Raw genomic sequence first — 18,024 nt, 5'->3', positions numbered from 1 at the left:
TTAATTTTCCTTCGCCTTTCTTTACTCTCTTTTATTCTCTTAGGTTGGCTCTCTGGGAGAAGAGGAGGAGGGAAACACTGGAAATTATAGGTGATGTAAAAACAAAAGATCTCCAAAAAATTTATTCTTAAAAAATGCATGTTTATATAATATATATAATATGTATATATAAAATATGTGTGTACATATGTATATAATTTATATAATTATATAACTGACAATAAGGAAGTAAATGAGATTCCTAAGGGAGAAAAGGCTACTACTATAAGCTCTGTGAGGTCAGAGATGATGTTCTTTAGCATAACCAAATGGCCCCCAAGTTCCCTACCCCTAGGTCTACAGTAAGTAATCTATCAGTCTTTATGATTGATTTTAATCCTTGCAAGTAATGGCTTGCACGAAGTTTGGAGAGTTCAGGTGCTGAAACTCTCCTCCCAGCCCACACTCCCTCCTTTAGTCACATCTCACAAAGAGTCTTCCCTCTAAGCAATCATAAGGTTGCAGGGATTAAAAAAAAAAAAAAGGTGAATTACAATTACTATAGAATGAATAACTTTCACTGTGAGGTTGATCTTTAAATTCTTCAAAAAAGTTTTAATTTTATAAAAGACTTTTCATTATATTATGTACTTACCTGGAAATTTTAATAAGGAGATATGGAAAGATCTCAAAACATCTAAATTTTACAACAGCTAATTACTAGTAACCACATTAACTATTCTTAATATCTAGGAAAATTTCAAATTAAGTACAGGAAAGAACAGTCAGATTTTGTGAAAGGTCTGAATTAAAGAATATTTTGCCATCATAGTAACTTTCAAGGGCACAGAGAACACCTAAACTGCTAAGTTGCCCAGTAAAAGTTGTAAAAGGCTAAACATTAAATGGATTATGTAAAGATAAGTTGCAAAAAGTTTACTATTTGCATATGCTAAAAATTTATGCACTTAAAAGTACTTGAGGATGCTTGAAAACCATTAGCTTCCTTAGGCACTATACCATCTCCCAAGCATCCCTTTACATTGTGCAGCAGAAAGAAAATATTCTCAAAACAAAACTACACCAGTAAAATCCCAGATCCAGAGGAAAAAAAGTAAAAGGTACCTACTGTTGTGTTCATGATTCCTGTCCCATGGGTACGAATTGAATTTGCAATGTGTCGGATGTTAATTGTATTCAAATGCTTGTTGTTGCTAGTGCGTTCAATGAATATCTAGAAGTAAACAGATTTATATTTAGTCAATTAAGCAAAGCACCTTGAATAAAAAAATTACCACCACCCCCCACAAGTTATCTAGGGCTAAAGGTTTTCCAATGAAACCATGTAAGACAACAAGCATATACTGAGCCCCCACTATGTACCAGGTAAGTGTGCTGTTAGTCCTAACACAAGGCAGCCTTTCCCCAAAGAGAGGAAGATACTGGACAATGACTCTGCCATCTCCCGGCATCTCTGAAACATCACTCTTCACCTTAATCTTGGCCACCACTTACCTGATTATTAAGGTTGTAGAGGTACCGGGACACAAATACATGAATGTTTCTCATGATTTCCAGAACATCCAGACCCTGAAATTCAATACATTTAGAAATTCTATTATCAGTGGCTTGAGGTCATAAATCTTACACATAATTCAATCCATCAGAGGCCCTCAACTACACAGAGAAGTTGGGCCTCCATCATGAGCCAGCTAACATGATCTTCTGGTTATGTAGCATTAACCAACCATTTAAAATCTTAAAGAAACAGTACTGCGGTCTCTCCACAAGGATACAAAACATCCTTCAGACAAAGACAACTAGCAGTCAGCTCCATAATATGACTGGAGGCCTGTGTGACTTAACCTCTCAGTAGGTAGGAGTTCCTAAAAGAAGCAGAGATTTATGACTCACCTTCCACATTCCTCTTCTCAGAGCCTTAGGGAGGTCTGAGGAACGAGCAGAAGAGGGGCCCCTGGGACTACTGAAAGTCTTTTTGCTTCCTCAATCACAACAGACAACTGGTCAGATCACCAAAGATTCCTCAAGAGGGTCAAGTGGTGTCTGGGTATAAAGCCTCCTTTTTCATTAGCTATCAGTCCCCCACTTTCCTCAGTCCCAGGGGCTTTACCTGTGACAGGGGCTCACAACAGCACTACTCTCCTTAGCAGAAAGCCTGCAGCACCTGATACGGTCAAAAGATGGCAGCATAAAAGCCGCAGCCAAAACAAGGTTCCTCTGAGTCAGTAAACCGTGAGAGAAAGTTCTCTGGGAGGAAGGTCCTGGACGCCTACACATGCCTTCACCTTAGCAAGAACAAGAGGGTGCCTGAGAAGGACAGCCACTGTGTAAGCCAGCCTGGCTACTTTGTAAATTTGGGGAGGGCCGGGCACTGCTGGCCCCATGATCAACCTAACATATCCAGCAAAATACCACCATCTGTACAACATTCCGGTGAACTCTACTCTGACCCTGGGAAACCGTGACATACTCACTGGGCTCTCAATGCTCCTTCCCCTCATGCAATCAATGTGCTCCTCCAGAAGCACACATAGTTAAATCTTTTTTTTTTTTTCTGGAGGTAACTGGGGTTACGTGACTTGCCCAGGGTCACAGAGTTAGTAAGTGTCTGAGGCCAAATTTGAAAAGATTGTAGGGGAGGCTGGCATAAGGGGAATCTATGGAGAATCCTTTCATAAAGCAAATAATCATGCTCTAATTCTTCTGACATAAGTTTGGATTTCCACCTATTGTCTTCTTAAAGTGAGGCACGATGGTGTTTACAAGGCAAATGAACACACAAAAAATGAAACACAAAAGAGGGCCACTAAAGAAAGATTCTCAGTCTGCTTTTCAAATACTCTACCTGCTCCAAAGTCTGACTGGGGAGATGGGCCTCTGTCATGACCAAGCCATAACGCTGAGTTGCTAAATTTCTCATTTCACTGTAAGTGGCCCAGTCATGAAGAGCAACCGTTGTTAGGTTGTAGAAAGTCTTGTCCAAATAATGTGTTACAAAAGCTGTATCAAAAACAAAAACAAAACCAACATCAGAGTCCACCAGGAGAAAGCCAGGAAGGGAAAACCTCATCATGCCTGTAAAAGTGAGCTCTGGGCCTTTCTAATGAGATTCTAAGAGCTAGAAAGCAGACCCAAAGAAAGAAAAAAGAAGCCACTCCAAGGTAAGTAGATCAATGTGGAAATAAGGGTCTCCACCAGGGTCTTTGCAGCTAAGCACAAAAAAGCCCCCAAGTGAACCAACTGACCCAGGGAGGGAAAACGGGACTGACTTGGGACGGACCCAGGAAGGAAACACAGACCACACACACCTCTGATGTCAATGTAGCGATCAAAGAAACGAATAGGGTTCAGAGAGAAGAAAAGGGCCAGGTCTTTCATCCCGACTCTGAATGGGTTTCGGTCATCCAGCTTGAGGTGGGTGTGCACAGACAGACGCAGGTCCTTCTCGATCTCTCTGCACAATTTCTCCAGCAGATGCTGCTCAGATGAATGTTAGCACACACTGCTTTAATCACACAACAGCATTACCACTGGCTCCCCCCCCCAACAGGCCTCCTTTGCTCGAGAGTCATGATACAGAGATGTTCAGATTAGCAAGGAAACAAAGGACAGAGAGAATCAGTTACAATACCACAAAACAAAGGATTTTACTGGGAAAGTGAGAATTACTTTGCTCCAATCTTTCAACTAAGGGTTTTATCCAGAAAGTACCAAGGTAAGTTCTGCAACACTGCTTTGTACCGTTACTTTTTGTATTATTACCCTTACAAATTATTTTAAGCGTATGCAACAAAGATGCCAACACAGGATTAAATGCTTTTTAAGCATACAAAAGCAGGGAAGTTCAACTACTCTGCCCTTAGCCATAGCCTGCGAAAAATCCGCAGGGGAAGAAAGGTTAATCTTAGCATTCTGTGTCAATTCTGTTAACAATCAAATTTTTGCTGCCACACACATAGTCTTTCTCCAATCAGAATGGTGAGTCCAATAAATATTAAATAAGCTACCTCCAATATATATTATTATAACTAAAGATTTTATCCCCTAATTTATTTTGCCCCCAAAAACTCAAAATCAAAATACATCTACAATCACTAAAGAATGTATGCTTGATTAGATTTTCTAACGAGTTTCCTAGCCCAATATGAGAATTGCACAGCTACAAAAAGACTAATTGAAAACATCTTCACTGCTTCCTCAAACTTTCATTTGGTAATTTTAGACTATTTAAAGCTTGCTTTGATCCAAAAATTCATCCAAACACTGCATTCCAAATACCAATTTTGTTTTTCAGACAATATGCAGTTACCTCATTTAAAATTTCCATAATCTCCTTGTCATAGCAATTCAGAAGGATTTCATAAGACTCCAAATGTCTTGCACACACCATAGCAGGTACACAGTCCCGTAGAGCACTGAACATGTACTAAGAAGAAAGAGAAGTTACTATACGAATAAGATACAAAACACCTAAAGCTATCACAAAACAGGAAATGGTGCATATTTTATTTCAGAAGACATCACTTCAGTACAAAGGATGACTTTTCCTCCCAATTTTCCCCTGACAACTCCCTCAGCTCTACAAATCTCTATACAAATACCCAGAAAGTTTCCACCCCAGATTCTTCCCCAATATTAATTTCAAACAAGCTGACTTCCAACAGTAAACACAGCCGATCTAGATAGTGTTTTTCATGAGCAAATGATTTTTTTTTTCTTTTTGGAGACAGGAGGGCAGGGCAATTGGGGTTAAGTGACTTGCTCAAGGTCACATGGCTAGTAAATGTTAAGTGTCTGAGGCTGGATTTGAACTCAGGTCCTCCTGACTCCAGGGCCAGTGCTCATTAATTGCACCACCTAGCCACCCCAAGTAAATGATTTTTAAATGGCTACTGTATGCAAAACAAAAATTAAATTAACTAAAATTAGAATGTTTAAGGAGAAAAGAGGAATTTTTCCCCCCTCACTCAACAGCTGATTTTCATTTACTTATGTTAGCACCTTTTGGTTTATTTACACCATAATAACCTTCTAATACCCTCTTCTCCATAGAATCTTCCTTGGAACAAAGGAAAACCAACTAACACAACATCTGGGCAACTGATTTCCAGAGAGCAAAGTGCACAGGGAAGGTGTCAAAAAGCATTGAAAATACCTGCTCAGTATCAGTAAAGATTAATAACCAGAGAAAAACATAATTAAGCTTGAGGAACAGACAAAACTAGTGAGAATTAGGATGTGTCAGCATTCTTTCAGGCCCTGACTGCAAAAAGGATTCTTGGCTTTGGAGTCAAAGCATACCTGCTCCCACAACGAGGACAGTGCAACAGGGCACACTCTAAGGTCTACTACAAAGGGCCTTCCACACCTGATCTCATCTGATACAACAGCCTGGTGTGGTAGGTAGCACAGGTATTATTACTGATGAGAAAACTGAAATGCAGAAAGGTGATGACTTCCCTACAGCGGACAGGTATCATGTGTCATAAGCAAGATTCAAAGCAAGGTGTCCCACCCTTTCCACTACACACACACTGCTTCAGTGGGAGTCGCTTGCACAGCTCCTGAGTATTCAAGAGCTGTGTGCATTCCCTAGTTTCAACTAAGGATCTTTCCTCAATTCAATAAGCACTCTGAGTCCTCTGCTTTGGGTTGTGTGCCACTCAACTCCCTTCTCCTCCTTCCCCCAATAGGCATGAAGGGCATGCTGACAGACACTATCACTACCCCCCTACTTAGGCAAAGTTGAGAGAAAACAAGGCTGTGAATAGAATCTCTGAGCGATAATCCATTCCTCTCACTCAAGAATTTAACAAGTCAGGCTTGTTCCTCCAGTTACAGACCACTGAAAATGGTTCCCATTTCTTTCCCATGCTCCACTTGTAACTTCTCAAGTGTGACTACACTACCTTCTTCCATAACCCCTTCCTAATAATATAAAACAAACAAGACCAAAAGAGGGAATTATTAAAACTAGTTTGACTAATAATAACATTAAGGCTTCGTCTACTATTATTTAACTGAACAGAGAACAGAATACTGTCCAAAGCACTAATGGGAATCTACTTTTCAAGTGGCTTAGTAAGAGCAATCAATGATTACTTCTTCAGTGATGGTGGCTTGTTAAAACTAAATCGATGACCATTTTATTGAGGCTTTTTTTGGTTCTTTACTTACATGTAATCTAGCTGCATCAACAGCATTTTCATACACATCATCTAAATAAATTGGAAAAACAGCTCGATGCCAGTACAGAAAACAGCAGTCACACTGCATTCGGACTCTATAATGCAAAGCAGTAATGAGTGGTCAAAGAAACTGAAGCTACTCAAGATACAACAATAAAAAGAAGGAGGTTCTGAGATGCCAAATCACTGGGTTGGGAAAGAAAGCAACACCACATCCCTGCAACACCTTGTAAAATGCTCATTGGCCAATAAGCCTTTGTTTTATGAGATATTTGGCAATGGGTTCAAGTGCCTTTCAAAGGACAAAGGCTAACAAGAAATGTCATGCTAATTAGTAACTTATGCTTTATTCTCAGCTGTAGTGCCCACCTCTAAGACAGAATGCAAAATCTTCCCCAAAATGGGACAGGAGGTTACCTATTTCTAATACACATCAAATGCTTTTTTTATACAGCAACAAATGACTAAGCCTCCTACAATAAAGGGATACACAAATTCATTGTCTCATTTCGTGATAGGAGGTAAATGGCATCAATTACAAAAGGAATTACAAAAGGAACTTCCCAATTTCACTTCCTCCATTACAAAATGGAAAGCATTCATGATTGTCACCTTAATACAGATAAGAGATGAATATCAAGTGCAAATCTGTTATGAACCTGATTTATCAGGAGTCAGGGAAGCTCTTAAAAAAAACATAACACAGCAACATTTATGAGAACACAATAGGAGTCATGCTGTTAACCACATCTGAGGTGACATCTTTTATTTTTTGTTACAAAAAGCCTCTTTTTTTTTTATTTTTTTGCTTTTTGGAGGGCAATTGGGGTTAAGTGACTTGTCCAAAGTCACATGACTAGTAAATGTTAAGTGTCTGAGGTCAGATTTGAACTTAGGTCCTCCTGACTCCAGGGCCGGGGCTCTATTCACTGCGCTACCCAGCCAGCCACCCCATGCCTCATTTTTAAATATGGGGAAAATCAAGGGGCGGCTAGGTGGTGCAGTGAGTAAGAGTGCCGGCCCCAGAGTCGGGAGGACCTGGGATCAGTTCCGGCTTCAGATACTTAACACCCACACAAAAAAAAAAAACTGGCCATGTAACCTTGGGCAAGTTACTTAACCCCAATTGCTTTAAAAATAAATAAATAAATATGGGGAAAATCAGCTAAAGACATCCATGGTCCTCATGCACTGTCACAAGGAAGGAGAGAACTGCTCGTGAAACACACGTAATTCTCTATTTCTGCCAAGGTCTGAGCTAGGAAAGTTATAAAAAAGTCTTCCTTTATTTATCAGATAAATTTGATTCATTTTCCATTCCCAGAACATTGGCTGCTCACCTTTCTCTGAGTTCACTAATTAGATCCAGTTTTTTCATCACTACTTGGAGAGGGAGTAGCTCTTCGTCCTTAAATGTTTTCTGTTGGGGAAAAGAAAAAGAAGGGGCCAAACACTGGCTCATCATCATCATCATCTCCCAGGCTGGCTCAGAATGCAGAGCTGCACTGTAATCAGAAACAGACTGAAAAGAGAACGTACCATCTGGGTGCCCACACTCAGAGCCAAGGAAAGGATGAGGCGCCTCTGACGGGTGCTCGGCCCATTCAGAGTGTTCTCAGCCAACACGAGGGCAGAGAGGACATCAAGGCGCTGCTCACTGTACTTTTTATCTGAAATTACTCTTTTCTTAATGAGAAAAGAAGGGAAAAAAGGAAAGAGAAGTCTGACTTCTGATGCAAAAAACAAGGTGACCATTTCCAAACCCCAAATATGCAAGATTCAGAACCAGTCTTCCATGCTTGACTTTCCTTTCTTCTTTTTAATAAATACTTGCTGAATTGAAGAATAATTTTACTGACTTTAAAATTGCATTTATTTATGGGTAGAGTATCCTGGAGTAGGAAAGTATCCCTCCAGTGGCCTTGCCCCAAGCCTCATCCTGCCATATTCCACTAATCTCTCCCCTTCCCCAGTGTACGCCCTTGGGAACCTTGGGCCTCATCATAGTGCCATCTCATAGATGAGCTCTTAGGTACACATTGTTTCCCTAAATCAGAATGTAAGAGCTTTAAAAGCAGGCACTATGGTGCTTTATCTTTGAAGCCCCAGGGCTCAACACAGTGCTTGGCACACACTCGGTATATAAGTGCTTTTCTATTTCACCACATTGCTTCCCACTAGACTGAGCCCTTCCTTGTGACAATGCAAAACCATTACGGCTTGATATTCCTCAGGCACTGCTGGGTGCTCCCTGCACTGATCCTGGGCATATCATTGTGATGAACAGACTTACACCAACATGACTCTAAAGGCCCAAACCTCCTTGTAACGCAGTTGTACTTTTTAAGTGACTGTTAATATGCTGTTACACCATATTCTACTCTCAGGAAAAGGTTAAACCTGACATTGCAAACTCAACCCAGCTCAGAGCAGTGTTACCTTAGAGTATATGTTGGGAAGGCCAGCTATGAGTTAGCTCAAACATTTAAGAAAAAAGCTAAAGGACAAAGACCCACCTACAAGCCAATAAAGACATGATTTTATGATGAGGACATATGATGTACCTTGGCCACAGAAACAGAATTCAGAGCTTGATGCTGAAGGTGCTGGGTTATGTGCGAAACAGAATCAGCCACAACCATACTTCTTCTGTAAAACGTATGCTCTATTGCCTTTAAGAAACAAAAGAAAAAAATCCTCTCCCATGACTGTATGATTGGACTTTCAAAGTAATTTTTCTCCACTGACTCACTGATTCATTTCAATATTTTCATACTTTAATACATTAAAAGATATTTATATTTTGAAATTCTTAAATACTGAAATAAATCTCTTTTTTGGTCTCTTATATGTAGCCAAATGCCATTTAGAAACTTGTCTAGGATAGACTACTGATTGCCAGTAAGTATTTATATGAAATCCATTTCTGTACAAGCTTAAAGGAGTTCAAACCTTTGAGATCCTCCTAGCTATCTGTCACAGAGCAGTTATGTCATCCTAAAACTTACCTTGAGGAGCTCAATGAGTCTGCATAAGGCTTTGACTGACGTTTTGGTCATGGGCTTCTGCATGGACATGTGGAGATTCATTGTAGTCTTAATAATGGTGCTAATGCTGTATGCATATAAAAAACCCTGCAAGCAACAGAATACTACTTTAGCACAACACAGTGGAGAGTGGGCTGGCTCTACTCACACAGGAGTGGTTTTCCAAAAGTTAATGTGAAGCAGGTTGCTACATTGTGGCACATGGGAAGCAGGTTAAAACTTGTCAGAGGACTCGAGTTCATATCCCAATTCCCCTGCTTATCACCTGTGGGACCTAGGGCAAGTCACCTAATCTTTCTTTTCCTGAATGTCTTTATTGATAAAGTGAACAGGCTGAACTCCTGGCCTCAAAGGCCCTTTCTAGCTCCAGCTCTGTGATTCTCTGAACCATAACACTCGGAAAGCATTTTCCACAGAAATAAAACCAAAACAAGCACCCAGTCCCACACTCAGCACCACCAGGGTCTTGTCTTCTCCCCTCCTCCTCCTAAGATGCCAGACAGCAGGATCAGGAACCCCACAGAGTCCCTCCATGCTCCCAGTTGGTGCCCAGGCATAGAAACAGCACTGGGGCTAGGAAATTAATGACGGGGCAGGGGGCTGGACATGAAGCGTTCAGCCTGAAGAGGCCTCCTGCCAGCAAGACCCCTGGAGTTGGCAGTCCTATCTCTTTCTTTCCTTCTAGGCCCCTCAAGGATAGATCTGCTTGCTTATCATTACTAATGCTGCCAGACTTTTCTCCCTTTCCCGGCCCACTGGGGCACAGAAGGTATCTCACAACTCCCACTTTTCCAGACTACCTCTCTGTGAAGCAAGGACCTGAGACTTGTGAAACTGGTCAAACATCTTTATGGCTGATAACTCAAAAAATAAAGCCAGCAGAGTAAGGCCATGTGTAACACATATTTTTTGAGCTGAATATGCCTCCAGTTGGTTTTTCTCTTCAACAGCTCTGGGAAACAAAAATCCTCAAATCAAGATCATGGTGCATTATGGGCATACAAAGCCCTGAGACGAGATGCATGTACATCTCAGAGGCATTCTGTCAGGAGAGCCAGAGTAAGAATGAACAGCTCTGGGATAAGGAACAGAGACTCTGTGAGAGACAGAGAAAGAGCCTGAAGATGCTGCTGACAAAGGGAGAGAAAGGAGAGTTCACACCATTTCACAATCCCCTCTTCTCACCCGCCTGTTCCCAAGATGAGGAAACAACATGGCTTGGGCCTGTTTTATCAAACAAAATGTTACTATACTTTTCCAGGTAAAGTCCAGGCTTGTATTAATCTAATTTCCAAAAGTTTTAGACAAATAACTCACAAAATATTTCACAGAAGGCAAAACGTATGCTACCTGTATAAAAACGTTGCATCTATTGGTGAGGTCTTCAGCAAACTTATCCATTCGTTGTTCTTTAGATGAAATAGATTCCATTTTCATCATCCATGAGCTAACAAAGACGTAGTAAGACTGTACATCTCTAACAAAGAAAAACATTATGTTTTCAGAAGCGATCTTTCCTCAGAACATTGAGAGGAGGCATACTATCCATTTTATTTCAATTTTACAGATTAAACAACATTAGTATTCCAAGATTAAGATTCATTTTCTAATAATAAAAGACCATTCAGTTGTAAGAGTACAAGCATAATGAGATCAGTTATCATATATGAAGTCAACAATAAACTACTCCCACTTTTTAACAGATAAAAAGAAGTCTACCCAAAGTAGTAGGTTTTTTATAGGGTACTAAACAAAGTAGTCAACATTTAAAGCTACCATAGAACAAACCAATAGATGCGAAATGTCAATTAGTCCAAATTAAACATGGAGGCAGGGCAGCCAGCTGGTAGAGTAGATAGAGCACTGAGTCTGCAGTCAGGAAGACCCAACTTAAAATTACTAGCTGTACGATTCTGGACAAGTCACTTAATCTGTTTGTCTCAGTTTTGCGAACTGTAAAATGGGAATAATAACAGCACCTACTTCCCAGAGCTATTGTGAGGATCAAATGAAGAAATATTTGTAAAGAGCTTAGCACAGTATCCGGCACATAGGGGGCACTACATAAATGCTGACTTCTCTCAGTCAAAATACTATTTAATTCAACTAACATCAAAAAATTCACAGAATCTATTGATCTTTATAATCTAAACTCAATTTAAACAGTCATAAAAAGTTTTAAAAATTCTACTCATGTTACTCTGAGAAATCCTACAGCTAACGCCATTCTCTAATGAAGAATAAACTAAAATCTGATGCTGTCTTCTTTTTCCCCACACAATTTAAGAAGAGTCAATATTACTTCTAGAAGCAGACATCTTCCTGTTTACTAGGCAACTTTAGGTAACATACTTGGTAAGTGACTGGGCCTTTTGTTGCAGAAAAGTGTCCCTGTGCGTTTTAATGGCATGGAGGCTTTTTTTGTCAAGGAGTTTGGCAGCTGCTGGCATTTTCTGGATCAAAAAGTTATCCGCAAACCAAATCATATTAGCAGTTAAAGTGATGGCCGGTACCTGAAATGTTGAGAGTGAAAGGGAACATTAACAGGCACTCTAGGTAGCAATGTTCATAGGATCAAAACCAGTATCAGGGGCGATGAACATAAAAATTCACCCCTAAAGCAGGCACCACGTAACACCACATTTAACAAGGACTCCTCCATGCCACACCATTGGCAGCTTCATTCTTGGGGTCAAGCATCATGATAACTGTAATCCAGGTTTGACTATTCTCTGCTTATCAAATCCCATCTAAATTACAAGAAAAATAATAAAAGCCTCACTCTAATTTAGAGATGCACAAAACAGAAGCAATTCCCTGGGTACTGACTAGCTGCATTCCCCTTTGCATTAGTGTAAGAAATAACTGCTGAGATACGGAAGTTCTCATGGACAGACAGATCCTAATCCCACAGTAAGGTCCATCTGACATGAGCTCCAAAATCTCTGTTTTTAATTATGCACCAAATGTCAGAAAGGAAAAGAAAGCAGATGCTTTTGAACCTAGTTTGTCTGTTTCACTTGAAAATGAAAAAAAGAGCACAAAATTCTTACCTTCTTACAAATGTCCAGTAAAGATTTATAAAATTTTTTATCTATAGTCCGAAAAATCTGGAAATGCAACACAAAAAGTCCACAGACTCCAACATATTTATCTCTCTGGTCAATTTCAGAGGGTTCACCTAGAAAAAACCATGATCAACTTCAGATGAGGAGGAAGGGAAGACTCCTCTTTAAATCTACTCTCCAGGAAGCATATATAAGATCTGTGATTCATCTTTCCAAATGTGGAAACTCCTTACACTAATGCAGATAGCAACCTGACCTAAGGCTTAATAGAGTTCTTTCTTTTTTTGTTTTGTTCAGTCTGGGTCTCCCTATCTCACTCAACCTGGACGTGTAGCAGCAGAACACCACTGCCGCTCAGTACAGAAACTTTGACCTGCTCTATTCTCTACTTCAATTGGATCAACCCTCCCTGGGAAGAGTGTTCCTTTCCCCCCGCCCCCACTTCCAGGAGCTCCCACAGGGGTGCAGAATTTAGAGCATTTCATAAGCTTTTATCCACCCGCCACTAGCTCAGGACTCCCAAGCTCAAGGGATGCACTAGCCTCAACTTCCCCAGTTGCAGGGATGACATGAATGCCAGTAGAGAAGCTCGATTTGAGCCCAGATCTTCCTGACTTCAGGCCCAATACTCTAGGCTGCCTCTGTAGAAAAGGCCAATCTGATAAACAATAAAATCAGTGGGGACTTTGCATTACCGAGTTTGGCTTCTACGTTTGCAAAAATTGTGCGTATGCTATGTGCAAATTCTTCAGCAAAAGTGCTATTCTTTGATACAGACACTCCTCCATTAAGGGAATCAAACTGTTGCTCTATACAGGCCTAGAAAGGAAACATTCACAACAAAATCAGACCCACTGATTAGGAGATCACAATACAAAGGCAAAAGAATCTAGTATATAATCACATCCTAAATTCACCATTTAAATGTGTTACAAATTTAAATGCCATATAACAAAGAATTTTGAAAAAATCAAACATGTTCATATAATATACTATATAGAACAACATATAGTTCATATATTATACTACACAGAACTTACTATACAGAATGATTCCTCAAACCACAGGTAGCCTCAAGGTCACATGGGTGCAGCAGCATTTGAGGACCTAGAGGGCCCGACATGACTTTGAGGCTCCAGGTTCCCCACCCGGCCTCAATACAAACAGTATGGTCTGAGGTACAATAAAACTGAAGTTAATCCTCTATCCATACACCAAGTAAGGCCTAGGTGGCCCAAGAGAAGAAGGCCTCCTCTGATGGCTCGTGGGGACACAGACCATACTGGAAAGGCAATGCCAGCACAGCACCAGCTCAGGCAGGTTCTGCCCAGTGGGAAAGGCTTCCAGGATGAGGTGGCTGAGGACCAGTCTCGCTAAGCCCTCAAGAGGCAAAGCACCAGAAGGTTTACCACTGGGGGATGATTTTTTTTTTTCTGGCTACTATGACATTTATTAAAGCAACAGAAAACATTTTCCATATTATTCTAGGTTTTTCTAAAGTAAATCTTATTTTGTTTTTCAGTCTTAAAGTTGTTTTCCCTGCTCACTTAGGTACAATGTAAAAGAAATGTACAACAAACTAAGAGTGATCACATCAGATTTAACTAGTAAATAATGCAGTTTTTAAGCAGCATCATAGGTTTAGCTACATGAATTTAACATTAAAAGCCATGACTGAACTATTCCAAAGGATAAGCATACAAATTACGCGTTATATGTTACAGATGCATTTTTCTTCTTTTTTTCCAACATGGAGGGAGGAAAAAAGGGAATAGAGATAGAGTAGTGAAAGAACAGAAAGAAAAGAGGGTCACAGGCATCTGAAAAGAACAGAAGGAGGATCAGAAGGAAGGTCGAACAGGAGAGCTCTGAAAGCTAGAGACTGATCTTATCTTACACTCCAAATGTACCAAGAGACCTGCACTTTTTTTTTTAGGGGGGGAAGGCAGGACAATTGGGGTTAAGTGACTTGCCTAAGGTCACTCAGCTAGTAAGTGTCAAGGGTCTGAGACCGAATTTGAACTCAGGTCCTTCTGACTCCAGGGCCCGTGCTCTATTCACTGTGCCACTTACCTGCCCTGAGACCTGCACTTTCAAGCACAATTCTCTTTTTCAGTTTTACATATATGCAAATACTCTGTTTCCAAGAGGAAGGGAAGGGAATAAGTATTTTATAGCCCCTATTATGTGCTAGGCACTGTGCTAAATAATTCTTTACAAATATTATGTTACTTGATATTTGGTGTTTAAATTCAGAAGAAAATTAAAATTTTCTTCCACAGGGTTAGGACTATGGTGGCCCTGAGAGCTGGAAAATCCACATACAATTCTTTGGCCTTCTTGTCGTACAGAGAAGAAGTCTGAATTATTATGGTATTAAAAGATAAATTATGTTGATGTTATACAATGCTATGCATATATTTTATGCATTTCTGAGTTTCTAAACTTCTGTGTTGTCTGCAGCTTCTGAAAAGTGCCCCCAAATTCCCATCTGATTTATGCCAAACCACGCTGTATCAAAACCACAATGGGGAAAGTCACAATGTGGAAAGGATAACTGTAATTTTTAAAAATGTATTAGACTAAAAGGAGTATTATATGTTAGGGGCAGCTAGGTGGTACAGTGAATAAAGCACCAGCCCTGGAGTCAGGAGGACCTGAGTTCAAATCCGCCCTCAGACACTTGACACACTTACTAGCCGCAAGTCACTTAACCCCAATTGCCCTCAAAAAACCAAAACAAAACAAAAAGAATATTATATGTTCCTTATAGAAAAATTAACCTAAATAACATTTTATTCCTTAACAAGGGAATAAAACAGTATATTTTGCTATTGGACATCACCACTTCTCTCATTAATATACACTCATGTCATCCAGATTCACATTCAGTCATTTTCAGTCACATGCAACTCTCTGTGACCCCATCTAGGGTTTTCTTGGCAAAGATGCTGCAGGAGTTTGCCATTTCCTTCTCCAGCTCATTTTATAGATGAGGAACTGAGGCAAACAGGGTTAAATGACTTGCCCTGGGTCACACAGCTAGCTAAGTGTCTGAGGTTAGATTTGAACTCCGGTCTTTCTGACTCCAGGTCTAGAGCTCTATCCACTACACACCCAGCTATTCCACAATATTCTACTTATGAAGTCACCGAAAGGACTTAAAAACACTTTATCCTTTCAACTAGCTTAAATATTAGCTACTCCGAAAAGATTTTTACATCATAAAGTTTCTTTATTTAGCAAATTCTTTTTAAAATAAACAACACAAGAATGTTCCTGTGCTCTAAGAAACAAGGAATATGATCTGGGAAGACATGGGATGATGCCAAAGGAAGAACCAAAAAAAGACTCGATGTGACTATAACCACATAAACACGAAGAACAAAAGAATATAAACCAAATGGTATTGAGTTATAATGAACAAATCTGGCCCTAAAGAAGAGATAGTGGCTGTGGCACTAAATAAATACTGGACTCAGAAAATATGTTGGTTATGGTCCTGCCAAAGTATGGGGCAGAGGGGGGGGAGGAGGGAGAGGGAAGGGGCGGCTATTCTTGGTTAAAAGGGATGGGTCTCTAGGCTGGGGAGAAGAAACAGACTGATAAATGTAGGTGATCAAAAACCAAAACCTATCAATAGAAATTTTTTTCTAAAGTCATTCAATATAAGAATTATCATGAATGCTAGAAAATGCATTCATTAAATACCCCTCTGAATTACTGTAAATATTGTATTAATAAGTAGTAAATCAGTGAAATTATAGTGTGGTCATCATTTATAGAGAAGTAAAAGCACTTACAAAATGAACCTATCAAGACAGAATTTCATGCAATTATTTCATTAAGATTTTGAGATGAGTGACTGACAAATTTTAAGTCACACTGCAGAGACAGCACAGTGGGATACAAAGGCCATTGAACTCCATGATCAAAGGGCCTGGGCTTTAATTCTGCAACCTGAGACAAGTCAACTGAGCCTCAGTTTCCTTGTATGTCAAATAAAGGGTCTGTGCAAGGTAAACGGTCTGAGTGTTAAGATGATTCTTGATTAACAAACCTCAAAGATATATTTTCATCTATTATGAAATCTGTATTCTATAGTAATCCAAGAGTATTATTTAATTTACCTGGAATATCATTCCATCAAGTAACTGTCCTTCTAGTTTTTGTAAAAACTTCTCAAATGGTTTCAGTTTTTCTTCCTGGATCCCAAACTTTGATGGATTGTGGTGGACAGACTTCAATAACCTTTATTAAGAGAATCCTGGTTATTACTAGTACATCTTAAATCTACTTAAGTTCTTTATATGTAAAGTTAAAATTCTACCCCAAAAGGCAAAAAAATAAAACTTGGAAGGTAAAACTCTTAGCTGATCCTCTACATTTGGCTATGTGAACATGAATGGTCCTAATAAATTCAACTCACTTTGTCTTAGGTTTGTTCCCCGAAAAGCTTAAGTTCATTAAACAATATCAAAATAAGTAGACAGATGTGAAATAAATAAAAACCAAGCCAACAGTAAAACTACCACTCTGACATAGCCCAATTCAATTCAATTACTGTTTATTAGAATTAATATTATACTGGAACTGGCCTAAATATATTTCTTCCTTTTGTTTTATTTTTATCTTATTAAAAGAGGTATGCCTTGCTTCAAAATATGAAAATCTAGATGAATGGTAAGGATAAAATGGAGGTGATTATTCTTTTGAACCAAAGGATTCACCAGAAGATTACTTTACATAGAAATCTTCAACCAACCAATCAACAAGCATTTATTAAACACCTACAATGTACCAAGGTAAGAGGAGATAATATTTGTTAAGAGCACTTAGCACAGCGCCTAGCACACAGCAGGCCCTGTATAAATGCTTATTCCTTTTCCTTCCCTTCCCTAGGTTCTAGGAACAGCAGAATGAAACAATCCCTGCTCTCAGTGAGTTCACATCCCAGCAAGGGGAGACCACAAGCACAAAACATGCACCTACAGAGTAAACATGAAGAGAATAAATACAAAGCAGTTGAACACCACTTTCACTTGGACCTTCACAAGTATATTCCAAATTACATCATTTTCAGACATGGTATTCCATGTTAAATTTTCACTCATCTGTCAATTAAATAGAGACCCACCAACACTGGAAAGCAGAAAAGAGCCACATTTGCTCACCTTTTATACATTGTCCAATGGTCTTTCAAGGTGGCATGATTCTCAACAATAACATCCAGCGTGAGCAAAACTGTCAGGAGCTCTCCCAGGTGCTCATACATAGTCTGTCAAAAAAGCTGCAGTGATTATCACTTCCAGCAGCCACAAGACTTTAGAATTACAAAAGAACAGTTGAGTGGCTGAAGGCACAGGTAAGTGATAGTGGTTTTGATCCTCTCATGGGCCAGTTAGTTTTGAGAAGAAGGAACATTCTGCCACTGGATACACCCCTAGGCTTGGCTTCCTTGGCTTTCACATATCTCACAATAGAGATCTGGCATAAGTCATGGATAGCCTTGCCACTACTGGGCAACCAGCTCAGGGTCCATAAGGCACTCAAGTGGCATTATTAGTATTTTATTTCAAAGATAAAAGGCACCCTAATAAACCAAGACAGTGGCATTTTAGTAAACAGTCAAGTTGGCTTCTGCAACCGTGGTTCAAAAGGCATAGAATACTCTCTACATATTCAGAGTTTTTTTAATTTGCTGGGTTCACCTTATACAAT

The 18,024-nt window shown here is 39.7% G+C and overlaps 1 protein-coding gene across 3 annotated transcripts in view; it reads right to left on the bottom strand.

Annotated features, from left to right (window-relative positions):
- The window catches only part of WASHC4 (WASH complex subunit 4), an 86,456-nt gene that overhangs the window by 21,358 nt on the left and 47,074 nt on the right, over positions 1–18,024 (bottom strand). For all 3 annotated transcript variants that reach the window (XM_069099391.1, XM_069099392.1, XM_069099393.1), the window contains exons 10-25: positions 17,478–17,581; positions 16,434–16,554; positions 12,999–13,122; positions 12,289–12,416; positions 11,588–11,748; positions 10,586–10,712; positions 9,197–9,322; positions 8,753–8,860; positions 7,728–7,874; positions 7,529–7,608; positions 6,178–6,283; positions 4,310–4,426; positions 3,309–3,477; positions 2,846–3,000; positions 1,495–1,569; positions 1,109–1,213 (exon numbers count right to left, since the gene is read on the bottom strand). In XM_069099391.1, the coding sequence (XP_068955492.1) occupies positions 1,109–1,213; positions 1,495–1,569; positions 2,846–3,000; positions 3,309–3,477; positions 4,310–4,426; positions 6,178–6,283; positions 7,529–7,608; positions 7,728–7,874; positions 8,753–8,860; positions 9,197–9,322; positions 10,586–10,712; positions 11,588–11,748; positions 12,289–12,416; positions 12,999–13,122; positions 16,434–16,554; positions 17,478–17,581 (1,953 nt within the window). The remainder of the gene's footprint in view (positions 1–1,108; positions 1,214–1,494; positions 1,570–2,845; positions 3,001–3,308; positions 3,478–4,309; positions 4,427–6,177; positions 6,284–7,528; positions 7,609–7,727; positions 7,875–8,752; positions 8,861–9,196; positions 9,323–10,585; positions 10,713–11,587; positions 11,749–12,288; positions 12,417–12,998; positions 13,123–16,433; positions 16,555–17,477; positions 17,582–18,024) is intronic.

The sequence above is a fragment of the Petaurus breviceps genome, unplaced genomic scaffold (genome assembly GCF_028583685.1).
Source record: "Petaurus breviceps papuanus isolate PSGF00001 unplaced genomic scaffold, PetGlider_PUasm1.0 379, whole genome shotgun sequence".
Classification (NCBI taxonomy): Eukaryota; Metazoa; Chordata; class Mammalia; order Diprotodontia; family Petauridae; genus Petaurus; species Petaurus breviceps.
Note: the sequence above shows the minus strand (reverse complement) of the source record. Positions and strands in the feature narration are given on the sequence as shown.